This window comes from Dromiciops gliroides, chromosome 5 (assembly GCF_019393635.1).
Source record: "Dromiciops gliroides isolate mDroGli1 chromosome 5, mDroGli1.pri, whole genome shotgun sequence".
Classification (NCBI taxonomy): domain Eukaryota; kingdom Metazoa; phylum Chordata; class Mammalia; order Microbiotheria; family Microbiotheriidae; genus Dromiciops; species Dromiciops gliroides.
In genome coordinates, this window is record NC_057865.1 from 217,508,710 (window position 1) to 217,536,152 (window position 27,443).

At 41.0% G+C, this 27,443-nt stretch overlaps 1 protein-coding gene and 1 non-coding gene across 2 annotated transcripts; one reads left to right on the forward strand and one right to left on the reverse strand.

The window, feature by feature from the left end:
- Nucleotides 1–7,178: 7,178 nt before the first annotated feature.
- Nucleotides 7,179–7,285, reverse strand: LOC122730294. Its single transcript, XR_006353479.1, has one exon. It is a non-coding gene; the product is annotated as a U6 spliceosomal RNA (small nuclear RNA).
- A 4,758-nt stretch (nucleotides 7,286–12,043) lies between these two features.
- On the forward strand, nucleotides 12,044–22,037 carry LOC122728947 (transmembrane protease serine 12-like). Its single transcript, XM_043967645.1, has 5 exons — nucleotides 12,044–12,051; nucleotides 16,371–16,556; nucleotides 16,706–16,797; nucleotides 19,108–19,250; nucleotides 21,786–22,037. Exons 1-5 carry the CDS (start codon nucleotides 12,044–12,046, stop codon nucleotides 22,035–22,037), a joined length of 681 nt encoding a protein of 226 aa, XP_043823580.1.
- Nucleotides 22,038–27,443: the final 5,406 nt, after the last annotated feature.

Below are 27,443 nucleotides of genomic sequence, written 5' to 3' on the forward strand. Positions count from 1 at the left end.
AAAGGAAAAGACAACCTATAGAAATTCTAATGAAAAATGATTCTACTTTGAAACTAGCCATGGGAAGCAGAAAGAGACATGCGCAGAAAAGGCCAAATTTGTCCCCAGATTCACCTTATGACGTGTAAACCCCCAAAACACACCTCTACTGAAAAAGGTACCCACCTTGGGGGTTGGCTTAGGACCCCAGGAATTCCAAATTAGGATAAGCCCTCCCCTGTAAGACCCCTAGGTGGAGAATATTAGAATGAGTAGGAGAGGCCCTCTCCTGTACCTCCCCAAGGTGGAGATTATTATAATGAGACTGATAATCAATTTATCCATACTATAAATATAACTGTCTTTCCTTTCCTTATTTGAGAGATACCTTTCCAATATTCTGGTTCTCTCCCTGTGGTTACCCACAGTATTGCAATAAAACTCAGAAAACTGAGTCACTGAGTCTTGTAATTCTTTTGGGACAACTCACAATCAATTTGACCCCAAATTCTAGCCCACATCAAGGGAACAGGTCAAGTGACTTATCCAAGATCACACAGGTAGTGAAGAGAGAGCTGAGATTTGAGTTCAGATTCTCTAACTCCAAACCCTAATGTTCAAAATGGAGTAGCAATTATCTCAAGACTATTTACCATCTGTTCCTCCTGTCTATTTTTCTTTCCTGTTGCCATCTCTTTTTAATCACTACTTGCCAATTCAATTGACATTTATAAAGTGTCTGGGTTAAACACCAGGGATATTTGGCTACTCTGCTAAATCTGTAATCCAGTGATACAGATAGTGATTCATTTGTAATCCTTTTCATCCTTAATCAGTCAAATATTTATTAAGTGACTACTATGCTCTGAGTTATGGGAAAACAAAGAAAAGCAAAAGAGTTGCTCCTGCTCTGCAGGAACTCACTACATTGTGATGGGGGAGACAACATGGAAACAACTATGGACAAACAAGCTATAGATAGGATAAAATGGAAATAATCAACGAAGAGAAGGCATGAAAACTAAAGTTGGATTGAGAAAGAGAAATTCATGTGCAAGGTGGAATTTTAGCTGGGACTTGAAGAAAGCCAGGGAAGCCAGGAGGTGGAGATGAGGAAGGAGAAGATATGAGGCATGGGAAGATAGCCAGTGAAAATGCCCAGACTGAAAGAAGCCAGGGTCACTGAATCACAGGGTATGAAGGGGGGAGCTGGGTATACAGTATAAGAAGATTGGAAAAGAGGGGGAATCAGGCAATGAAGGGCTTTGAATGCCCAACAGAAGATTTCACATTTGTTTCTGGAAATTATAGGAAGTTCCTGGAGTCTATTAAGTATTTGATAAGGTTGTGCTGGTGGCATAGTTAGATCTGTGTTAGGAAGATCATTTTGACAGCTAAGTAAGTGGAGGAGTGGAGAGGGAGTGGCAGGGAGACCAACTATTTCAATATCACTATTGCAGTCATGCAGATATGAGGGTTTGAACCAAGGTGGTAGCAGTGCCAGAAGAAGGAATGGGGCATATGTGAGACATGAGGACAGAAATGACTGGATGTGGCAATGGACATGGGGGGTGAGAGAACATGAGGAGCTGAGGATGACACCTTTTGTCTACATCCTTCTATAAATCCTTCAGAAGGGGCCATCCAACATCTCTGGGGGCTTCCTCTCCCTATGTTGACATGGCATCCATGCCAGCTCTTCTTGGGGAGCTGTCTCTTGGTTATCTCTTATTCTCACTCCCTAATCTGCCCATCTTTTCTGATCATACACCTTTCTTATAATATTTTTATATCATTTCACCTGTGTTTTTTTTATTGATCATGTCGAAGGATACTCATGTCCACCAATCAATAAATCAATAAGCATTCATTAAGCACCTTATTAACCTGGAAATTAAGGAAACAATCAATATAAGGAGAAAATAAGGTCTTTAATTGGGGCAGAGGAACTATAGTTCCTGGTATCACAAAGCTCGGAAGCTAGGAATACCCAAAGGTGGGGACTGAGGACAGGGTTTTTAATGGGGTAACAGAACAAAAGGGAACCAAAAGATTGCTCCAGAGTGACAAATAGCTAATTAATGTAAATGAATCTTTGACAAAAGAAATAATAGAACTGCTCCTAAATTAAAGAACTGACTCAATAGAAACTACTTAATGTAGGTAGACCCTTTTTAAGATAAAGATAAGATAAAGTCCAGGGAGAGAGGTGGGGAACATTGGGAGGGGATAAATTGATTGGGGGAAGGTCCATAAGTCCATCGAGAGTCAGGAAATGACAAAGACAGTCAGCCCCAAGCAATTCATTTGTCTGAGAAAGAGAGGACTGGGTGGGGAATCAGTTCTCAGTAAATTTTGTAGTTCTCAACCTATATGTACTAGGTACTGTTCTAAGCACCGTGAGCCTATCCATTCCTTTTGGCTAACCTTAGACATGACCCCAACCTAAGCTTTAAGGGAGAGGGGGTTCTTCTTGAGTGGGATGGGAGTACACCCACTGACCCCTGTAATAGAGACTCAAGGAGAAAGGAGGCCGAAGCATTGATTTTATTTCTTTTGAAAGAAAGGTGTACCATACTCACTGGGACAACCAGGAGGTGTGACACACCGGGATTAGGAATCAAGCAGTTTTTATACTTTTTACAGATATCTAATTTGAGCAAAAAAATGCGGTAATTGGGTTCAGCAATAAATCACTTTTTACAGACATCTGATTTGAGCAAAAATGTGGTAATTGGGTTCAGCAATAAATCTTTCTCCTGGGATGTTCAGTGATAAGTCCCTCTCTCCTGGGTCAGAGTGCCACAACCTCAGGGGTTCAGTCATAGGTTATTTTGCAAAATTTCATGTTTCAGCAACAATTTATCGTATCTACATAATGTCTCGGTGCAGACCCTATGAAGCAATTTTTAAGTTGATATGCCTATATTTAGAAAGGGGGATAGTAGCTTCCCATTATTGCCTCTCTCTAGAAAAAAAATAGAGGGAGAGAAATAGGGGGCTGTAAAGGGCTTTAAGACTTTGAGATCAGATCACTAGGCCGAAGGGGGGTGCACTTTCCAGCTCAGTGGAGGGTCATATCCATATGTCCCTCTCATTCTGGATACTATACTTGAATGACCTTCATTGACACTCCAGTTTGGCAATGACCTTCTCTCACACTTCATATAGCAACCTTTTGTTTCATAATTCTCTAATCCATTTACATAATGGTTATCTGTAAGGTATCCTTTAATTAGATTTTTAATTCCTTGAGGGCAACAGCTTTCTCATTTAAACTTTCTGCTTTCCCGTACTGATTAGCACTGTACTTAGCACATAGTCTGGGTTTAATTCCACAATGGCTCTAGTGTCTATTCCCTTCTGTCAGCTAACATTTTAGGTCAGGCTCTTATTATTACATCTTACCCGAATTCTTATATTTATCTCCTAATTTGACTCCCTGCTTCCAGTCTCCCACTCCAATATTTCCTGCACGCATCTGCCAAAATAATCTTCCTAAAGGGGCAGCTAGATGGTGCAGTGGATAAAGCACCGGCCCTGGATTCAGGAGTACCTGAGTTCAAATTCGGCCTCAGACACTTGACACTTACGAGCTGTGTGACCCTGGGCAAGTCACTTAACCCTCATTGCCCTGAAAAAAAAATCATCATCATCATCATCATTGTCATGGGGTGCAGAGCACCCCAGAATTTCTCTAGGGCACACTGAGGAATCTTCTCCTTGAGAAACTAAACCAGAGGACAGATAACACCTAGAGAGATAAGCTGAACCAAATCGGACTGAGCTAGTTTGGGATTCCTACCCTACATTCTGGTCTCCCTTACCCTGGGGAGATAAATTTGGGTGTGGCTTCGGCCTTTGTGTTCTGAAGAGGGATCTGTAGCCACCCCTCACCCAATTCCTTTAGTCACTACCAGTGGGGGATGGTCCTCCACTCCTCACCCAATTCCCCCAGCTACCACCAGTGGGGGATGGTCCTCTCTCACTAAAGGAACTTTTCAGGGGCAGATGGTCCACCCCCATCAGTCCTCTATAAAAGTACCTTCCGGTCTCCTGTTGGAGGAGATTTGGTACCTCTGAGCCATGTGCTTTGTGCCAAATCTCCCCATGAAAAGTCCAAGGATTTCTTTCATGGTTTCCCTCCCCCCACCCTTCCCTTCCCTTGGCCCTAAATAAACTATCACCTTATTCTAACTAAGTTTTGTGTGCAAGAGGGTGTAATTCTTTAAAGAGGAATTCCCAAGAACCCCAACCCCAACCCATACCCCATTTTCCCACCATAACATCATCTTTCACCTAAAACACATCTGATTAGCTCTCTCCATTTACCAAAATCTTCAATGGTTTTCTGTTGCCTCAGTATAAAATAGGAGCTCCTATAGTTAGGATGATGAGATCAGTCAGTCAACCATCATGAATTAAGCCCAGGCTATGTGCTAAGTACTGTACTATGTGAGAATAATATATGATTACTGATTGATCCCTGCTTAAAGAATCCCTGTCTCCCTCTCCTTTTTTTTCCCTTTCTGCCCCTCTTGCTTCTGTACTCTTACCCACTTTCCCTACTCTCACCCAGGGTCATACTATTGTCATGGGGCGCAAAGTCCCCCAGAAGTTCTCTGGGGCACATTGAGGAATCTTCTCCTTGAGAAACTAAACCAGAGGACAAATACACCTAGAGAGATAAGCAGAATCAGATCAGAGATAAATTTGGGCATGGCTGTGGCCTTTGTGTCCTGAAGAGAGATCCGTAGTCACCCCATACCCAATTACTCTAGTCACCACCAGTGGGGGATGGTCCTCCCTCACAAAAGGAACTTTCCACAGGCAGATGGTCCACCCCCATCAGCCCCCAAAAAAGTACCTGTCAGTCTCCTGCTCGAGATTGGTACCTCTGAGTCACGTGCTTTGTGCCATATAGTAACCCTCATTGCCCTACAAAAAAAAAAAAGAACCCCCTCCCCACGAAACCAAACCAAAGGATAGACACCCCCAAAGAGATACCGAGTAACCCCAGGACCACCACCCTTCACTCCAGTCTCCCTCAGCCACCACCAGTGGGGAATGGCCCTCCCCCAACAAGGTAACCCTTCAGTCAGATGATGACCCCACTGGACAACCACCACACACACACACACAAATGCCTGCTTGTCTTCTACTCAAGGAGAAAAGCATCCCAGAGAGCCACACCTCCGCACCATGCTCTCTTCTCATGAGATGAAATTCAGGGACTTCTCTCCTGACTTTCCCCTCCAAACAATTATTTCACTCTAATTGGATTTATGTGCAAGAGGGTATAATTCTTCAAAGAAGAATTCCTAAGAACCTCTATACTAAACCCCAGTAACATTTTGCTCTATCCTCACAATCCTGGGAGGTGAGCTTTCATTCATAAATTCGCCCAATACTCCCCACCATGAGCCTAACAAACCAGAGTGCTGACTTTTCCTTCCTCCCTATTCCTTCCTCCCCACGGCAGTCCCTCAATCCCAAAGCTTGCAGCCCGAAGGCAAGGAATCCAGCTGAATGCAGAAAGGGTATGACTTGATTCAACCTGGACAGTAGGAACAGTTCTCACTCACAGCCTGCTCCAGCCTCCTTTCTTTGAGTCCAACTTTTTCAGGTCTTCCCACTCTACTTGTTCACCTGGATTCATGCCCTCCATTCACCAACGAGACTTTTCTTTCCCAGATTCTTACTTTTTAACTACATTGCTCAATACACAAATCTCTTTTCCCTACAATCCTACAATCCATCTTACTATGGGTGTTTTTCCTGCCCTTGCTGTCCCTGTTCTGATAAATTCTTACCCTTTTGGTGAGTGTGCTCCACCCTTCGTTTGCGATGTCTCTGCTTAGTTCCTTGGGCTCAGGAGTCAGGGGTGGCCCCCTTCCAGGCACTGACCATTGCTGGCAAAGAGCGCTGGGAGTACTGGAACACTGAGGGTCCCTGCAGCTCCTTAAATCTCGGTGGGACCTCCAGTTGTGAGGGAAAATCAGTACTCTTCTCAATAATTCTCAGGAACTCAGAAGTGATGTGTCAGAGGCTCTTCATTTTCCTTCTCATGAGAAGGAGGCACCCTAGTGTGCAGCTAGTGGGTGCAAAGAAAGGGGTCTCACAGGCCCTGTTTTATACTGAAATGATGCCTTCCAGAATATGCTCCAAACAAATCTAACTACTTTCTCTTTCTGACCCCCCCAACCCCCCACCCCATCAGAACAACCCAATACCTTGTGCTTTCATGTTTCCGTGCTTTTGCTTACATTGTTTCCTTTAAAAAATAATAATAATTTTTAATAAATAAAAGTATTTTATTATTTTCCAGTTACATATAAGGATAATTTTCAACATTTGTTTTTATAGAATTTTTAGTTCCAAATTTTTCTCCCACCCTCCCTCCTTCCCAAGACAGAAAGCAATCCGATATAGGTTATATATGTTCTTACATTGTTTCTTTTTTTTTTTTTGCGGGCCAATGGGGGTTAAGTGACTTGCTGAGGGTCACACAGCTAGTGTCAAGTGTCTGAGGCCAGATTTGAACTCAGGTCCTCCTGACTCCAGGGCTGGTGCTTTAACCACTGCACCACCTAGCTGCCCCTCTTACATTGTTTCTTATCACTAAAGTCTAAGTGCAAACAAAAAGACATTTCTCAAACACTAATATATTATTTTTAAAGTATTAAAGTAGGCCGGAATTTAACCTCTTTTTTTTTTAATGTAGTAGACTCTTGACAGTCTGATGAATCCTATGGATCCCTTCTCAGAATAATGTGTCTAAGTACATAAAATAAAACACACAGGATTACAAAGGGAATAGATTATATTGGAATACAATTACCAAAATATGTATTTAAAAAGTTCACAGAATCCAGGTTAAGAACCTCACAAAGTAGAGAAGATCTGTATTCTCCAAGAAACACCAAATCACATGTAAATATTACATCACCATAATAAAATATTGGATAATAATAAGGTAAAATGTGGTCTATACAGGATGTGACTGAGGGAGAGAAAAAGGAGAAAAAACATTTCTTTTTTATTTCTTTTTATTTCTTTTTTTATTTTAGTGAGGCAATTGAGGTTAAGTGGCTTGCCCAGGGTCACACAGCCAGTAAGTGTTAAGTGTCTGAGGCCGGACCCGAATTCAGGTCCTCCTGACTCCAGGGCCGGTGCTCTATCCACTGAGCCACCTAGCTGAAAATATGGAACGCTTCACGAATTTGCGTGTCATCCTTGCGCAGGGGCCATACTAATCTTCTCTGTATCGTTCCAATTTTAGTATATGTGTTGCCAAAGCGAGCACGGAAAAACATTTCAAAAGTTCTTTGAGGGTAGGGTTTGTGTCTTATCTATACTTATCAGTTTTATGTAGCTTTACAACATCTCTCACAACCTTCTTTTTACTCACAAAACCACTATTCATTTTCTTAGATCTGGACCATTATATCAGCCTCCTGATTGGCTTCCACATTTCTGTTCTCATCCCTCTTTTAGTCCATCCACCCAACGCACAGTTGTCTAAATAATATTCTTAAAACATGATTCTGACTATGTCACTCCCCTCCTCAAGAATCTCTAATGGTGTACCTGTTACTTGGCATCTAAAGCACTTTGAAATCAGTCTTCAGTCTACCTATACTTATTTCACATTGTCCCCTTTATGAACTCTACATTATAGGCAAAAATACTTGTGATTCCCTGAACTTAACATTCCATCTTCTACTTTCATAATTTTGCACAGACTGCCCCTTTCTCTGAAAGAATTAAAGGAAGCCACTGTATATTGGACTAGAAAGGACCTTAAAAAAAGCAAACCCTATGGACTGAGTTTTCCATTGGGGTAAATTTAGGTTAAAGAGATCTCTGTAGTGGGAAGGGACTTCCCTCTCCCCCATTGAGAGAGAGAGAGAGAGAGAGAGAGAGAGAGAGATCCAATCCAGCAATTTGAAACTTAGTTTGAGAGAGTGAAAGGAACAGCTGAGGGAGCAGAGACACAAGACTCCAGAGAAACAAAGACATAGAAATGCATTCACTCTAGGGAGGAAACAGCTTCAAGGAAGCAGAGAAGGCTCACTATGGAAAAGAGTAGACCCTGGAAACCCAAGGAGAGCTGCACAAGGACTCTCTGAAGAGAGAATGGACGTCCAGCACCTTCAATAACAGGAGCTGTGTGTTGCCTTTGCTTCACAGCACCCTGTTTCACCACCATTAATTATCCTCTAAATTTGATTCCACCCTTTCCATGGACACTGTGTATTTGTCAGAAAGTGTGCCCCAAGTTTAAGGGGAGAATATTTTGTAGCTGCAGGTTTTTACTGTGCCATCTTAGTAGATGCTTTTGCTAAGAGTAGAAGTGTCTGCTATCTTATTGTGAAGGAGAATCACACAGGTTTGGGGGGGGGGGGGCGCTTCATGAGCCTAGGACTCAAGGCAGCAGCTGCCCTCTGGAGACCCAAGCCAGGTGCTTTAATGTCAAGTGTAAGTTGTGGAAGTAGCCCAGAGGGAGTGTTACACAGATAATAAAAAATAATATGACAAGCATGGATATTAATTTATAGAAATCCTCTTAAATTTCTTTATAACAAAATAATTATGCTTAAATTGGTTCAGTGATGCAGATTGCAGCCAACTTGTGCTTGCCTGTCCATCGTGACTCTTATACCCTCCTATAAATTCACCACATATTGAAGGAATTCTTCACTTTCTCCAGAAATAGCAAGGGCACTCATAGGGAATTCTGTGTCTGCCTGTCATTCCTCCCCCTCACCGTGTGACTGACCCATTCTCTCTTCCCATTAGACATTTCTTTGATAGCATTCTTTTTTTTTTTTTTTTTAGTGAGGCAATTGGGGTTAAGTGACTTGCCCAGGGTCACACGGCTAGTAAGTGTTAAGTGTCTGAGGCCGGATTTGAACTCAGGTACTCCTGACTCCAGGGCTGGTGCTCTATCCACTGCGCCACCTAGCCACCCCTCTTTGATAGCATTCTTAAACCCTGTTCTTTCAACTTCTTGGTCGTTTATATATTTCAGCCTCTGCATACATGTCATAAAGCCCCTCAATTGTGATATTCATTTTGAATCTGGAAACTGTTGCATTCTGTGTCTCACTGAATGGTAGTATTTTTTTTTGGGGGGGGGGCTGAGGCAATTGGGGTTAAGTGACTTGCCCAGGGTCACATAGCTAGTAAGTGTTAAGTGTCTGAGGCTGGATTTGAACTCAGGTCCTCCTAACTCCAGGGTTGGTGCTCTATCCATTGCGCCACCTAGCAGCCCCTGAATGCTAGTATTTAAAGAGACAGCCATTGTTTACATGAGAAGGTCATTAAAGGAACTTTGCCATTTCCTAGATTTCATCCAGCCAGTTTTCCTCTTCCTGTTCCACTCTTTGCTCAGCTCATTGTCCATCTGTACTGTTGGTCCCAGATATATGTACAGACGGGCAAGCTCTATACACTTTCCATCCAAATGCATAATTGGGGCAATAGATAGTCTTCATTCACTTGGTCTTTTCTGTCTGGCTGGTCAGACCAAACTCTTTTGAATGGTTACGGCTGTCTTCCAGGATGCTCTTCATTGTTTTGGGCCTTGATTCGACTAGCACAAGGTCATCTGCAAACAGGGCCATCTGGAGGACCTTGCCACCCACAGGGGATCATCCTTCTTCAAGTTGGACTCCACAGTGAATCTTCTCCATTGCAGTGTGAATACTTTTGGTGAGCATACCTCTTCCTATTTTATGTCTCATCTGATGTTTGTGATCAGAAGGCCACTGAACTGGGTTATTTGTGTTGTTCTACCTTTTGAGGAATCTTGAATGATTTGGATGTGTGGATTAGCTTTCTTGGAAAAGAACCTTAAGGCAGTGTGTTTATTACTTTACCACATCAAAGGTTTTCCTAATGAGCAAATAATAAACGTAATGAGATCTTGCATTTTCTCCATCTTTTAGTCAATTGTGAAATAGTATAGATGTGGTCCATTGTTGACTATCCCTTGTGGAAATCTGCTTGTTCCTGTCTTCTACCCTCCTTGAAGATACTCTCAATTTGTGCATAGATAATGGGCATCATGTTTGTGCATAGGTGGATAGGAAGAAGAGAATAGGCATGTAAGGTAGTAGTTTTTTTTCTCAGTCACCTTTGTTGTTGTTAATAAAGTCTTGGGTTTGTGTCTTCCATGCTTCTGGTGCCTTCCCCACCTTCAGACACTTTGTACATGGGTTCCTTTTGCTCTCATAATTGGCTCTCCTCTGACACACATCATTGCCTCTGTACACACTGGACCACATTGGGCTCTTTTCTCCATCTCTGTTTCCTTTAGTGCCATTTTTATATCCTCTATAGGAGGACTATGATGGGGTGGTTCTGCTGTCCTTGAAGTGAGGAGCAGGGCGCAGTAGAAGGATCACTTCCGGGGACCCTTGGTGGGAATCTTGGTGCTGCTGATTACTCTAAGTCCCTGAGCCTCACTTTCTTCATCTGTAACTTGAGAGTTGGATTAATTGACCCTCTTAGTCTTCTGGCATTTATTAAGCCCCTGCTGTATTCTAAACACCACACTGAGCTCTGGGGATACAAAGAAAGGCAAAAACAGTCCCTGCTCTCAGTGAACCCATGGTCCAATATGGAAGACAACATGCAAACGACTATGTACCAACAGGCTATAAACAGAATCAGTTGGAGATATTCACTAGAGGAAAGGCATTGTGGATCCTGGGAGCACTGTGGTTTCATTGCCATCCCTGCTCAAGGGAGGACTCAGACTGTGAATATCCTAGAACTCCTGCATCTCCAATCCATGCTACGTTTGGGGTTTAGGACAGCAGCAGTAGATGCCCAGTAAATGTTTGTTCCGTTATGCATTGGTAATTTACCCACTCATGGCTAGGGTGGAAGTGCTAAGTCACTGCCATTCCCTCTGTAGTTACTCACGTGGTTCTTCATGTCCACATCTTCCTATAAGGTGGCAGCACTCCTGCTTGAGGGGGGAATAGTGGAAGAATATTGGACCTGTAGTTGAGAAGACCTGGTTCAAGTCCTGCCTGTGTATGGTGTTTATTAGCTCTGTAACCCTGGGCAAGTCACTTCACCACTCTCTCCTCTCAGTTTGCTCATCTGTCAAATGAGGGACTCAGACTCCATGACCTTTACAATCACTTCAACCTCTGAATCTAGGATTCTAGTTATTATATGCTGCTTATTTGCTTTTTGATTCTATGTGCAGAGTAAAAATACTCTGTTGTATTGTATGGAGCTAGCTCTGGTGAAACCCAGCACCTTTATGGTAAGGTCATATTACTGAACCTCATTGAAATACTGCATTGACTTGAAATAATACATTGACATGTTACAGTTCTGAAGGAGATTGAGGTAGGCATTGGGTGGGGGCTCACATCTGTAAGCACACACACCTCCAAACAACAAGTGGTGCCACCCTATAGAGAAAGGTGGAGTTGAGGAATAAAAGGTCACTGACTCTAGTAACCACAGAGAAAATGGAGTGACTTAGTACCTCAGCCCTAGCTGGGAGAGGGTAACTTACCATGGTGATAGTGGGACTCACCAATGAGTATCTGTTAGTGCCACCTCATAGGCTGGTGATTAATTAGTATTTCTTCAGAATGCCAATATTTGTGGGGTTGAATAACCAACATTGCTGGTTATAGGAACAGAGAGTAAGTCTAGGCAGGTCAGTATCAGATTAGAAAGTAAGACATAGACAATGTCAGGAAGCCAACTGACTCACTTGATCCTCCCCCTCCCCACTTCCCCCCAGTATTGCTTCTTTCTGGCAGGTATATAGATCTAGGAGGTAGAATAGTTCTGAGTAGGTGAGTTGTAAGGAACATCCTCTCTTCTCACCTCCTTGGGTGGATGAAGTATGTAACCTCTTGCTGAAGAGTAGCCTTTGCTTCAATATGTGTTGCCTTTCCCCCCTCTGAATTTCATCAGTCTCTAAAGGATAGAGAAAAAGAGGAAGTGTGAAACTAAATAGGGGATTATGATAAATGGAGTAAAAGAACTCATTTAAGATGTTCTGCTACTGAGGGACTCCCAAACGATGGTACGGTAGGAATATTTGTCACATAAGTTGGGCTACTTTTTTCTCAGAGGGTACTGAAGTCATCCTTGAGACTTAATTGGATCAGGGACCAAGGCTCAGGTTGTTAACATAACCGATGGTTAGCCTAAGTCCAAAGATAGCTTGGGAGGCATTAGAAGCTATTTGCTCAGGTGTGACAAGCAGCCAGCAGGGCCAACCCAAGCAGGGCAGCTGCACTCAGCTGAATGCAAGCTCAGCCTTTGTTCACTGTCCTTTCCATGTTAAGGCTAAGTCAGCCTTTTGTTTGCTGGTCTACAAGTATTTCATGTCTTTCTCATTTTGGACCCAGGAACGCCTTAGACCAGATGGAGATTGGTCACTGGGTTTATCTTTCACTCTCTAGCCATTCTGGGTTTGGAGCTGAGGGCTTACAGCCTGCTGGCATGACTCTGGTATTCTGGCTGGCAGTGCCATTGGGAGGGGGTGGCTAGAAAGAAGCTGATAAAAGGAACTTGTACACATGCTGCCAGATGTCTCCAGAACCAGCTCAGCATCCAAAAAATGAAGGACTGGCCTGCTGGCTGCCCAGAACTTTCATGTCACAGTTGCTCCAGGTACATCCAGGGAGTGGGAGTTCATGGTGGTAAGAAGATTTTCTCCTCTCCCTCCCTACCACCCCCAACAACCTTTGAATTGAGGGTGTTTGAGAGCTCTTCCATATAAAGGTCCAGCAGACTATCTGGAATGGAGACACATGAATGACACAACACTAGCATGAGTTCTAGATGTTTTATCGATACAGCCAAGCAGAGGATCAGAGGCTTCCCTTGCCCCTTGCCATCCCATAGGGGCAGCAGCAGAGTGGCAGCCTGGGTATGTCATGGGGTATGTGTTTGGGTCAAAGACCTAGAGCTGCTAAGGTTTGGTGCTTAGGGAAGGGTTTCCAGACACAATCTTCACAAGGAAGCTGCCTTGTTGTTGGTGGAGTGATGGGGTCAGGGGATGTTCTTGGGGAACTCTAATAGTGATGGGATTTCTACAAAGATTACCTACTAAAAAATCAGGAAGGCCCAGAATATGGCAGCCCACAAAATGTGAAAATTGGGATTTTATCTGCACCACATCAGCATGCCTGAACAGGGACTGGGGGTAGGCTAAGCCTTAAGTATAATTTTTGTAACAGTAGCCAGGCCTGGGGATAGGAGAAGGGAACCAAAGACACCTCTGGCTCCTTGCTATCTTTCCCTGGGAGAGCAAAGGAGCCTGATGCAGAAGAGGGAAGGGGATGTAGTGGTCAAAATGAAGATATTAACAGGAACAGCTTCTAACCTGGGAGTTTAAAGTTAATGTTACTTTTGTTTTCACTGTAGTCAAAATTCCATGTATTCTGTGTATCAATGAGTAATTCTTTGTGGTCACAGTGAGAGGGGATAGCAAGAGTGGATGAAGGAAGGGACCAACAAGCTGAGAGAATTGTATTTTGTTATTTGAATTTTTGATTCCCTACATAGGAGTCTGGGGGCACTAGGGAAAAACCAATGGGCATATCTGTGTATGTGCTTGGCACATGAGAGCAGCCAGTAGTGTTGCCCAGAGGCTTGACTAGCCAGAGCCAGACTGTTGCAGTGGCAAATTTGAACATACCCAATGAAGAGAGCAGAGGCAGCTCAAACCTAGGCTGCACACTGGTGCCTTTGCAAAAGAGCCATTCCCTAAGGTGTGTCCAGTGAGCTCTGGGTTTCATGCATTTTTTCCTAATATATAAGAGGTAGAAGTCAAAGGATTTGAGGAACGGAAGTGCTCTTAATTTAAAAGTCAGGTGAATTAAAACTTTTATATTTCCTTTTCAAATGTAGCAAGAATCTCAAGAGATGTTGCTTTTTACCTGTATGTCTACAAAAGTAGGTGAGAGGGGCAGCTAGATGGCGCAGTGGATAGAACACCGGTCCTGGATTCAGGAGGACCTGAGTTCAAATGTGGCCTCAGACACTTAGCACTTACTAGCTGTGTGACCCTAGGCAAGTCACTTAACCCCAATTGCCTCACACACACACACACACACACACAAAAAAGTAGGTGAGAGAACTGAATCTGGTGTCAGCAAGACCCAGGTTCAAGCCTTGCCTCTGACACATACTAGCTAAGTGACTGTGGGTAAGTCATTTAACTCTTTGGTGTCCAGGCAGCTCTCTCAGACTTAGGGAGTTCCACCAGCGAGTCCCCAACACAGATGAAATTATAAATCTGGACAAAAACAAGACAAAACAAAACAAAAAACCTTAAATGAATTTTTGTGTGGTTGGTGGACCCCAGTAGAAATAATTCTGTACCCTTGCAAAGGTCTACTTTGCATCCTGGGTCATTGCCAGTCGTCCTGACTTTTGTCTTCCCACTGGACTTGAATGACTCTGGAAGAGAGAGTGAGGCTGAGGACTTTGTACAACTCTGCCTCACTTAAACCCAATTCATGAGCAAGTCAAGACATCCCCCTGTGATGTCATTGGTTCTCTTTGAAAACAAAGGATCAACAACAACAACAACAGCAACAATATGGATAGTCACAGTAGCCTGGAGTTAGAAGGGGATTGCTCTCCAGACTGCCTTTGCAGAGACTAGAGAATATTAACTTAAGTAAATTCAGTCCAAGGACTAGAGTTGCCCCCATTCCTGGTCCAAATTGTAGGATACATCAGGCTATTGAAGGAAGCTACTAAGGGCCTCAAAAAGTCAGAGCATTTTGGCACATTAGAAGTAGCTTGTTGGGGCAGCTAGATGGCTCAGTGGTTAAAGCACTGGCCCTGGATTCAGGAGGACCTGAGTTCAAATCCGACCTCAGACACTTGACACTTACTAGCTGTGTGACCCTGGGCAAGTCACTTAACCCCCATTGCCCCACCAAAAAAAAAAGTAGTAGCTTGTTGTTGGATATGATCTATAGGAAAGGAAAGTCACCTATAAAATCCATTCTAGGAATAACATGTTTTAAATTAGGTTAAAATATTTGAACCTATGGGAGGTATCCCTTATGATGGAGAGTCCCCAAAAGAAGAGGAGCACTGAGAAGAACCTGTTGTCTTTTCTCTGTGATGAGATTGTGACATGGTTATAACAGTTTCACTGATTCTTATGGACAGTGATAAAATGGGGTAGGAAAAGTTATCCTGAGAGCTGGACCATTTTAATGACCATCACTGCTCCTGTAATCCAGAAAGAAGAGAGTTGTTAGTGGAGTTCAAATATCTGTACCCTCCCACTTCCTCTCTTCTCATTTCTCCATCTACTTTTTTTTTTTTTAAGTGAGGCAATTGGTGTTAAGTGACTTACCCAGGGTCACACAGCTAGTGTTAAGTGTCTGAGGCCAGATTTGAATTCAGGTACTCCTGACTCCAGGGCTGGTGCTCTATCCACTGTGCCACCTAGCTGCTCCCTCCATCTACTTTTTATCTTCTTTAGTTGCCCTACTACTTTGCCTCATTGATCTTTCTTGCCTTCTTTGGTTTTCTGTAGATTTCTTTTCTTTCCTGTACTTCCTTTTCCCCCCTAAAATTAAAGACTCATTGAATATTTCATTAATGATTTTAGGGACACTATAAGGTCACAGAATTCTAGAATCCTGGAGTAAGAAGAGGACTTCAGAGATCATCTGCTCCAGCCCCTATCTAAGAAGTAAAAAGGTCATCCGGGGGGCAGCTAGGTGGCACAGTGGTTAAAGTAGTAGTCTTGGATTCAGGAGTACCTGAGTTCAAATCCGGCCTCAGACACTTGACACTTACTAGCTGTGTGACTCTGGGCAAGTCACTTAACCCCCATTGGCACGCCCCCCCCATACCCCCCCCAAAAGGTCATCTGTAAAATGCCCAGCAAGTGTTTGCGTGACCTCTCTTTAGTATGGGGGAATTTATAAAGCATAGAGAAGAGATTGTAAAATGTTTTCAATAGCCATTGAAAAATATTTTAGTTAGTGATGATTTTTTTGGTGGTTTTATTTGGTTTGTACCACACACATGTTTTTTTTCTGATCCTTTATTTATTTGTTTTACACATTTTTTTTTAAATAACACACACACATAAAACTATGTAGGCTAACATCACAAGGTAAAAAAAAAGACATCGAAGTATTTATTTGTTTGTTTTTGACTGGGCAATGAGGGTTAAGTGACTTGCCCAAGGTCACACAGCTAGTAAGTGTCAAGTGTCTGAGGTCAGATTTGAATTCAGTTCCTCCTGAATCCAAGGCCAGTGCTTTATCCACTATGCCACCTAGTTACCCCCGACATCAATGTATTGAAACATATATTTTAGTTAAACATGCAGTGGTATAATACAGGCATTTGCTTTATTCCAGAGAGCCACGGTTTTGGATAGCTCTAGTTGGAGTTAACAATATTTTACAGAGCTACAAGAAGCATAAGAAAATAAAAATTGTTGATATCATCATCCATCCAGAATTCAAGTGTAAAACCTTTGAAAATGATATTGCCCTGGTTCATTTAAAAGATCCTGTCACTTATAATGACTTTGTTCAGCCTCTGTTTGCCTTTTTTTTTTTTTGGTGAGGCAATTGGGGTTAAGTGACTTGCCCAGGGTCACACAGCTAGTAAGTGTTAAGTGTCTGAGGCCAGATTTGAACTCAGGTCCTCCTGACTCCAGGGCCGGTGCTCTATCCACTGCGCCACCTAGCTGCCCCTGTTTGCCATTTTTTAATGATGTGCCCAAAATAGATAATACCAAACGGTGCTTCATAAGTGGTTGGGGAAGAAGAAAAGAAGAAGGTAAATATTGACTTGATTTTATTGATATGTGATAGACTTTTAGTTCCATATTAACTGATTAAAAACAAACCTTATACTTCATTCTCTCTTTAACAGTTAGAAAGTATGAATTCCCTGCCTCCTCAGGTTGCATTATCCTTTTAAACCTCAATGATCACATAACTGAGGAATGTGGGGGTTGGTTTTGCTGGACTTAGGCATATTGGTTATGAGGATTTCCTTTTTCTTTATTGTAACAAATGCTTTAATTTCACTTTTATTTGCATATTAATTTCACTTTTACTCCCGTGCCATAAGCTTTTGTTTCTTCAGTTTCTTTTGGGATATCTTTTTCTTTTGAGCAACCTCCTCTTCTGGTTTAGGAAGATTTTGTTCCTTTTCAGTCATTATCATCTCAATATGGCAAGGGGAGCTCATGTATGGGTTGATTTGACCATGAGCCCTGTGTAATGATTGGAATGACACCACCTGCTGGAGACTTACTATAGAAGAGTTCCACCCATGAAGCGAAGGTCTTTGAGGGCAAGACCAGGAGTCTTTTCTTTGGCGTCAGGAAGTGATGTTGGCTAGTGGGAGGAAGAAGGAAGAGACTGGTGCTCTTTCTCGCTCTCTTTCCTGAGGACTCCGGCAGAGAAGGGAGCTAGAAATGCGCTCTCCATGTAATAGATAGGAATCTAGGCCTTTCTCTCTCTCTTTATCAAATTCTTATTCTTCTTAATAAATGCTTAAAAGTCTAACTCTTGCTAAAGCTTATAATTTATTGGCGACCACTCGTTAGATATTTTAGACAATTTAGCTAGAATTTTAGCCCTTAACACCTGTGAGTACGCCACTGCATTTTGGGGGCCTTGTTTACCTGGATATGCTCAATGACAAGAGAACCCACATCCAAACCCTTCAGTTCAGCGTTACTTTCTGCATTTTTAAGCATATGCAGCAAGAACCCAGCACTCTTTTGGGGCCAATGACCCTGTGTCAGTTGACCCACTGCTTAGCCTGGGCACACCTGCCAACTCCACCATTTTTTCGATGGAAGGGAACACATTTTTTCTTCAATGTGACATCTTTCAAACACTTGGTAGCTTTTCAGATATACATGCCCTTGATAGCTTGGACTGTTTCAAGGGTATTTTTGAAGTGGACCTGGAGATTTGAACCTCTTGACTTGCATGATTTTGTGGGGCTCTCTGGATCAAGAGAGTTCCTCACCATTTTAAATGATTACCTAGGACTACTCAAGGGAAGAGCAATTCCCTTTTTCTTTTTCTTTTTTTAATTTTAGTGAGGCAATTGGGGTTAAGTGACTTGCCCAGGGTCACACAGCTAGTAAGTGTTAAGTGTCTGAGGCCAGATTTGAACTCAGGTACTCCTGACTCCAGGGCCAGTGCTCTATCCACTGCGCCATCTAGCTGCCCCAATTCCCTTTTTCTTAAAACAAAAATTGGGGTGCAGCTAGGTGGTACAGTGGATAAAGCACTGGCTCTGGATTCAGGAGGACCTGAGTTCAAATTTGGCCTCAGACACTTGACACTTACTAACTGTGTGACCCTGGGCAAGTCACTTAACCCTCAATGCCCCACAAAAAAAAAAAAAGAAGAATATCTGTGTTTGTTGTAATACAGATTAGAAGTGAGTTGGCTAATGGTTGTTTAATTACAAGTTATCTTCTAGAATTCAATAAAGTTGGGGGCAGGTAGGTGGCACAGTGGATAGAGCACCGGCCATGGATTCAGGAGTACCTGAGTTCAAATCCGGCCTCAGACACTTAACACTTACTAGCTGTGTGACCCTGGGCAAGTCACTTAACCCCAATTGCCTCACTTAAAAAAAAAAAAAGAATTCAATAAAGTTATCTTTCTTTAACTGCAAAGTCATTTGGGAGGGAGGACTCTAGCAGTTGGGAAGATCAGGAAAGGCTTCATATCAAAGATGGTTCTTGAGACGTATCTTAAAGGAAGTCCATGAGGCAGAGGTCAGGAGGAAGACCACTTCATGCATATGGGACAACCAGGACAAAGGCACACAGATGGAGGTGGAATGTTGTGGGTGAGAAGCAGAGGGAAGGCCAGTTTGTCCAGATCAGAGTGTAGGAGGTGGAATAATATCCAATGGGGTTAGAAAGATGTTTCAGGGAAGACACACATTTAAGTGATGCCTCTGAGGTTCTAGCTGAGTAACCACAGGTAAGTCACTTAATCTCTTAGCTTGAATGCTGAGGAGCTGCTGAGAAAGGAAATCTGTTAAATACTGAGATTCTTAGTTCACCTCATTGACAAAAGGACTCAAATAGTATGTGGACTTTTGTTATAGGTACAATAACATCTTTATTACAAGAGGCTGAAGTGCATTTTTTACCTTGGGATACATGTAATGCAGTAGGAAGTTATTCAGGAAGAGTTCCTAATACTTCATTTTGTGCAGGTGAAAGTTATGGAAGTGTTGATACTTGCACGGTAAGATGATAGAGTTTTACAATATTTAAAATCCTTTAGAATATAAAATTCTGATACAATTTTCCAGGATATCTTTGGCTGGTGACAGATCCAGTGCTCTTATAAGTATATCACTTCAGGCAGGGCACTGTGTCCTCCTGAAGAAATCCAGCTCTGGACTCATGAGACCACATTCAGCCCTGAGGACATCTGACCCCAAAAAGGGGTTTTCAGGGTTTTCCTCAGAGTCCTAAGGAAAATCTCTTCAGTAAAGCCTAGGGATGGCCCATATCTAGGGTCTTCCCAGAAAGGATCAGCAGGGTCCCTTCTAGAAAAGTTATTCATCTTATAGGTCTAAGGGAGCTATCACCACCCAAGAAATGCTTAAAATCAAAAGACTCCTAAGCATTCAGTAACAGCAGATATTTACAACTTGAAACATCAGCCTATTTCTCAATAAAAGAAGAAAAGGACCCCTATATACAAATATATTTATAATCATTCTTTATGTAATGGCAAAGAACTAGAAACAGTTGGGGTGTCCATCAATTGGGGACTAACTAGACAAATTATGATATATGAATATAATGGTGACATAAGAAATGATAAAAAGGATGGTTTCAGAGACTCCTGGAAAGACTTAATGAGCTGAGGTAGAGTAAAGTGAACAGAACCAGGAAAAGGGTTTCTACAATAACAACACCATAAAAACAAACACCCTTGAAAGAGTTAAGAACTATCATCAATGCAGTGACCAATTGTCATTCCAGAGAAACTATGCTGAAACATGGAATTTACCTCCTGATAGTGAGGCAATTTTTTTTAGTGAGGCAATTGGGGTTAAGTGACTTGCCCAGGGTCACACAGCTAGTAAACGTTAAGTGTCTGAGGCAGGATTTGAACTCAGGTACTCCTAACTCCAGGACTGGTGCTCTATCCACTGTGCCACCTAGCTGCCGCTCCTGATAGAGATATGATGGACTTAGCATGCAGAATGGGACATATATTTTTTGGATATGGCCAATGTGGGAATTTGTTTTGCTTGACTGTATATTTTTGTTATAAGAGTACTGGGGTTTTTTGGGTTTTTTTTTCAAAAGGGAGATGAATTTTTTGTTGTTGATTGAAACAAATTTTCATTAAAAATTATTCTAGATATTGTTTGCCTTTGAAGTCTTCTGTTTTCAAACGATAAGGTTGTGTTTACATGGTATATCATTTTGGGGTCCAGTCTTACTATTTTGAAAAGTTTTTAAAAATATTTTGAAGAATTTTGAAATTTTTCCTTTGCTGTCTGAAAAAAAATCTGAGTTTGTGATAATTGGAATTTCTTAAAATGTCTTTAAATGTCTCATTCTGTATATATAGTCCATCACCTCTTCACCAAGTGGTGAGAAACATGCATCATCTCTAAATTTCTGGAGTTGTTACTGGTCATTCATTATAAATGATAAGAGTTCTTAAGACTCCCAAAGATCTCTGTCCAGTGCTACAGTCAGTGTAATCATTTTCTTCTACTTATTCTCACTTTACTCTGCATTATTTCATGTCTAAGTTTCTTTAGTAAATGTAGCACTTCTTTATCAGTTGACAATCATTAAAAACCATCTATTGAAATAAACTGAACTTAGAACTAAACTTTCAAATCACTGTATCACCAAATGTTAAACCAAGATTTTCAGAAATAAAGAAGAATCTGTCCCTTTTGTCATTTATTTTAGCACAATAATATAATATTCTATTCATATACCATAATTTGTTAAGCTATTCCCCAGCTGAAGGGTACCATCTTTTTTTTTTTTTTTTGCAGGGCAATGAGGATTAAGTGACTTGCCCAGGGTCACACAGATAGTAAGTGTCAAGAGTCTGAGGCCAGATTTGAACTCAGGTCCTCCTGACTCCAGGGCCAGTGCTCCATCCACTGTGCCACTCAGCTGCCCCCAGGGTACCATAATTTTTGCTCTGACAAAAAGTGCTACTACAAACATTTTCATTTGTATAAGTCCTTTGCCTCTATCTTTGATTCCTTTGGGGCATCACTGGGGAAGGATTTAAACAGTTCAGTGAATTTTGGGGTATAATTTCAAATTACTCTTCAAAAGTGCTTAAACCAATTTATAGGTTCAGCAACATATGTCTGTCTTCCTACAGCCCTTCCAATATTTGTCATTTTCACTAACATTTGTCATTTTCACCAATCTAATGGATATGAGGTGGAACCAAAGAATTATTTTAATTTGCATATCTCATTAGTATTTATTTGTTGTATTTTTTCACATGATCATTGATAGCTTACATTGTACTTATTTTGAGAATTGCCTGTTCCTATTCTTTAACCATTTATAGGGGAATGGCTCTTGTTTTTATCCTTCTTTATCAATTCATTATCTATCTTGGATATAATCTCTTTATCAGAGAAATTAGATATTAGTAGATTAAGGATATATAGAAGATGCATGGTATTATGTAGTGTGTTACTAATATTCTACATTTTTTTGCAACTTAAGAAATGCATTTGAATTAACTAACCTTATTTGGGGGCCTTTCCTTTCATAGGGTGACAGTGGAGGTCCTTTGATGTGTTACTTTCCAGAAAATGAAAGATTTTTTCTAATGGGTATTGCCAGTGCTGGAGTTGACTATGGCAGACCACTTTTCCCTGGTATTTATACTGAGGTGCGGTTATATGAAACATGGATGAAAAATGAGTGGCATCTGGATGTTCCTACAGGCAAAAATGAAATGAATATTGTTCAGGGAAAGGTTATAGTAATTATGGTATTGATCATCTTATTTGTGGCCACATAAAGTGGCATTAAGACCAAGGTAATTTCATTTTGTAATGTATCTTCTTCACATCTTCATGTCACATAATTATCTGAATTTTGTGTATCAATATTTCTTATTGGCATGAAAGAGTTCTAATAGGTTAGGTATACAGTTTAAATTTGATACTCAACCATATATTTTTCTTTGATATATCTATATTGTTTCATTATGTAATAATACTTTATATTTATAATACTTTCCCAAGTTTATATCAACATATACTTTATAATGCATATAATTATTTAAAGTAAAGTATAAATAATGGAAACAATAATTGGTCATTTAAATTTTTTTAGTCTAGTTTTTCCCCCCTAGGCTAGACCTGTGATTTAACTGTTATAGGGAAGTCCAAGGGTGGAAATCCCCTCCATTGCTACATATCATCAGCTCCTCTGTCATTAATATAGTCTTCGTTGTCTGGGGTCCTAAGAGTGACTTGCTCATTGTCACACAGCTAGTATATATTTCAGAGGAAGGACTTAATAAATGGGGATAGTCCCTAACTCATAGTTTGTGGGAGGATGAAATGGGATGATGCACATATTCTGAAAATGTATAGTGATAAGCTATTATTGAATCAAAATTGGGGAATTTGCCTCCAAACTAATTATTGAAAATGGCCCACCTTAGCTTAGGTTTTTTCTCTGGGGTAGCCTGCCTGGGGCTGAATCTGTGCTGGGGTGGCCTGGATGGGGCCATGCTCCACTCTCACATTGGTACAACAGACCTTTCTTGTCTTTGGATGGAAAATGATCTCACCCTCACCTTTTGTGGGTTCTGCTGCTCTAGGAATTGTCCTTTGGCATTATTTGAAGGTATTTGAAGGGGTCCTGGGGAGAGATCAGGGAAGTCATTGCTTTTCCTCAGCCATCTTGGTTTTGTCCCCTCTGTTTCCATTTCTTTTATTATTTCTCTAGAGATTCTTTAATTTTTTTTTTGCGGGGCAATGGGGGTTAAGTGACTTGCCCAGGGTCACACAGCTAGTAAGTGTCAAGTGTCTGAGGCCAGATTTGAACTCATGAACTCCTGACTCCAGGGCTGGTGCTTTATCCACTGCGCCACCTAGCTGCCCTCTCTAGAGATTCTTGACCTCTTTTTCCTCCATAATAATTGTATCATTATTTTCTCTAGTCCTATAAAGTTATCATTTAGTAGTTCTAGAATTAGTTCTATTAAGATAGACTTTGTGACAGCATTGAATAAGTAAATTAATTTAAATCGTAATTCTATGACATTCTTACTACATCCCCTCATCCTATCCATGAGCATTCAATATTTTTCCAATTATTCAGGTCTTTACTTCTGCAAAGTTTTATTGTTGTTGTTGTTTAGGTATATTTATATAATTCTTGTGTGTAGTATCTTGGAAGGTAGACTTCCAAATACTCTATACTGTCTGTAGTACTTTTAATCAGAATTTCTCTTCCTATCTCTTTCTGCTGGATTTTATTGGTATTATATAAAAATGCTAAGATTTGTATGCACTTATTTTATATCCTTCAAGTTTGCTCATTATAATTTGATTCAATTTTCAGTTGATGCTTCAAAAAGTGACAGTTTGTTTCTTCTTCGCCTAGGGTTATTCCAATTTCTTTTTCTTGTGTTATTGCTAGAGCCAGAATTGCTAGTACTATGTCAAATAGAAGTAGTGACAATGGACAACCTTGTTTCACTCCTGAATGTATTGGAAAGGATTCTGGTTTATCTCTATTACAAAAAATGGCAGCTATTGATAAATGGTCTAAGGATATGAACAGACAGTTCTCAAGGAAAGAAACTCAGGCTACCTATAGCCATATGAAAAAATGTTCCAAAGCATTACTAACTAGAGAAATGCAAATTAAAGAAATTCTGAGATTCTACCTCACATTCAGTGTGGTGAAGATGACAATAAAAGAAAAAATTATAAATGTTGGAGGGCACAGTGGACATGTAAATAGTTTTGTTTTTGTTTTTGTTTTTGTTTTGTGAGGCAATTGGGGTTAAGTGACTTGCCCAGGGTCACACAGCTAGTAAGTGTTAAGTGTCTGAGGCCGGATTTGAACTCAGGTACTCCTGACTCCAGGGCCAGTGCTCTATCCATTGCGCCACCTAGCCGCCCCCATGTAAATAGTTATAACCAATCTGGGAAGCAATATGGAATTATACATAAAAATTTTACATAAAGAGTGTGTGCCCTTTGATCCAGCTATATCACTGGAGGTCTATACCCCAAGGAGATCAAAGAAAGAGAAAAAGGCCCTTTATGGTACGTGCAAAAATATTTATAGCAGCTCTCTTTTGGTGTCAAAAGCTGGAAACTAAGGGGATGCCTGTCAACTGAGAAATGGTTGAATAAGCTATGGTTTGTAAAAGTGATGGAATACTATGTACTGTAAGAAATGAGGAAATTTTTGTTGTTGAGTCATTTCTGTCATGTCCAACTCTCCTGTGACCCCCTTTGGGATTTCTTGGCAAAGATACTGGAGTGCTTTGCCATTTGCTTCTCCAACTCATTTTACATATGAGGAACTGAGGCAAACAAGGTTTAAGTGATTTGGCCAGGATCATGCATCTAGGAGGTATCTGAAGCTGGATTTGAATTCAGGAAGATGAGTCTTTCTGACTGCATTCCTGGAACTCCATTCGTTGTCACCCAGCTGCCCTAAAAAAACAAGGACATACATGATTTCAAAAAGACATGGAAAGATTTATATAAACTAATACAGAGTGAAGAAGGGGAAGAACAATTTGCATCAATATTATAAAAAATAAACAATTTTGAATTCTTTTATAAACTAATGAAGAATGAAACGAGCAGATCCAGGGAAACAATTAATATAACAACAACAACAATGTAAAAGCAAACAACTTTGAAAGCTGTAAAACTATGATCACAAGAGCTCTTCATAATTGCAGAGGACTGATGATGAAACATAATATCCATGACAATGAAGTGATGGATTTCAGGTGCAGAATAAGACAGGTATTTTTGCATACAGTCATCAAGAGAATTAGTTTTGCTTGATCAGGCATATTTGGGTTTGTTTTTTTTTTAAATAATAAACATTTTTATTTATAGTTTTGGGTTCCAATTTTTATCCCTCCTTCCCTCCCTCCCCTCTCCCCTCCCTGCAGTGGCAAACAATCAGATATGGGTTATACACGTATGATTATGTAAAACATGACCATATTTATCATTTTGTACAAGCAAATTTGATTAAAAGAACATGAAAAATAGCATGCTTCAGTCTGTTAGATCAATATCAGTTCTTTCTTTGGAGTTGGATGGTATGTTTCATCAATAGTCTTTTGGGATTGTCTTAGATCATTGTTTTTTTACCTTTTTTTCCTTTGGTTCCTTTTGGGGTTTTTTGTCTGCCATCTTGAGAGAAGGGAAAGAGGGTATTTTTCTGTTTGTTTGTTTGGGTTTTTTTGGTGAGTCCAAGGGTCACACAGCCAGTAAGTGTCAAGTGTCTAAGGCCGAATTTGAACTCAGGTCCTCCTGAATCCAGGGCCAGTGCTTTATCCACTGTGCCACCTAGCTGTCCCTGTCTTGGATCACTGTATTGTTGAAAATAGTCAAGTCATTCACAGTTCTTCATCAAACAATATTGCTGTCTCTGTGCACAATGCTCTCTTGGTTCTGCTCATTTCACAATACATCATTTCATACATGTCTTTCCAGATCTTTCTGAAGTCATCCTGCTTGTATTATCACAATAATATTCCGTCATCATCATATACCACAGTTTGTTTAGCCATTCCCCAATTGATGGGCATTCTTTTGATTTCCATTCTTAGACACCACAAAAAGAGCTGCTATAAATATTTTTGTACAAATAGGTCTTTTTCTCTTTTTGGGGGTGTCTTTGGGATATAAATCTAGCAGTGGTATTGCTGGATCAAAGGGTATGCACTGTTCTCTAGCTCTTTGGGCACAGTTCCAAATTGCTTTCCAGAATGGTCGGATCTTTTCACAACTCCACCAACAGTGGATTAGCTTCCCAACTTTCCCACGCCCACTGATCAGGTATATTTGTTACAAGGAATTAGATTTCTTGGGGTGGGGGATAAGACAGAGAGAAAATAGATTTCTGTTCATTAGAAAAAGAAAGGGGTGTGTGTGAGAGAGAGACAGAGACAGAGACAGAGACAGAGACAGAGACAGAGACAGAGAGAGATACAGATGTGGAGTCTTCCATGCACTTTCAGATGAGGTTACTGCATTATTAATTCTACATAATTGTTTTTCTTTGTTACAAAAGGCCTTTCAAGAAGCAGAGTAAAAGTTTGTAAAGACAAAACACATCAATAAAATTTTGAAAAATAACATGAAAGGGACATCTAGGTGGCACAGTGGATAAAGCACTGGCCTTGGATTCAGGAGGACCTAAGTTCAAATCCAGCCTCAGACACTTGACACTTACTAGCTGTGTGACCCTGGGCAAGTACCCATTGCTCTGCCAAAAAAAAAAAAAAAGAAAAGAAAGAAGACATATCACCACCTACCTTGTCCCTATATTCTAAGGACCATAGGACCTTTCCAACTTACTGGAATCTGGGACCTGTGTTGTCCTCCTATTAGCAGGGATTTTTTTTTTTTTTTTGGTATCCCATTGCCTAGTAGAGGGCTCTGCCCTCAGTAATAGCTTGATAAATTCTTTTTCACCCATTCATCATTCTTCTTTCAGATGTCAGCATTGCTTAGAAGAAATAGGAGGGCCAAGTACCAGGGCAGGGAAGGAAAGAGAATCAAATGATGAGAGTCTAGTCTGAAATGCCCAAAAAAGGATGCACCTCAGCTTCCACATCTGTAAAATGCTTAGCATCTACATCACAGAGTTGTCATAGGGATCAAATGAGTTAACAAATATGAAGGGCTTTGCAACCCTTGGAAGGAAGGAAGGGAGGAAGGGCTAAATGAGGGTGTATATGTCTGGTGTTCTACATTCCAAAGTCACATCTTCGTTTTGGTCAATATTCTATGTTCATCCCCTCCATTATTGCAGGTAATCAAGAGTTAACTGGGGGCAGCTAGGTGGCACAGTGGGTAAAGCACTGGCCCTGGATTCAGGAGGACCTGAGTTCAAATCCGGCCTCAGATACTTGACATTTACTAGCTGTATGACCCTGGGCAAGTCACTTAACCCCAATTGCCTCACCAAAAAATAAAAAGAAGAAGAAGAAGAAGAGTTAACTGCCCAAAGATATTCCCACCTGTATCAAGCACAGCTATGACATCACTAGAGAATAGAACCTCCATCCCCTGGGCCATAGTTACGGAATTTAACTAACACCTTCAAGTCCCTGAGAGAAAACACACCAAGACTAACCTCTAATAGCTAGGGATGTAACAAGTCATTTGATTTCCCTTAGAGTAAATGTACCAAGCCTTAGCTCGTG

What these genes read in the sequence shown, in the direction of transcription:
- LOC122728947 (XM_043967645.1), top strand. An exon ending in AATGACTTTGTTCAGCCTCT is followed by an intron (nt 16,557 to 16,705) that starts GTTTGCCTTTTT and finishes TGCGCCACCTAG; the next exon opens with CTGCCCCTGTTTGCCATTTT. An exon ending in GGGAAGAAGAAAAGAAGAAG is followed by an intron (nt 16,798 to 19,107) that starts GTAAATATTGAC and finishes CTTTTGTTATAG; the next exon opens with GTACAATAACATCTTTATTA.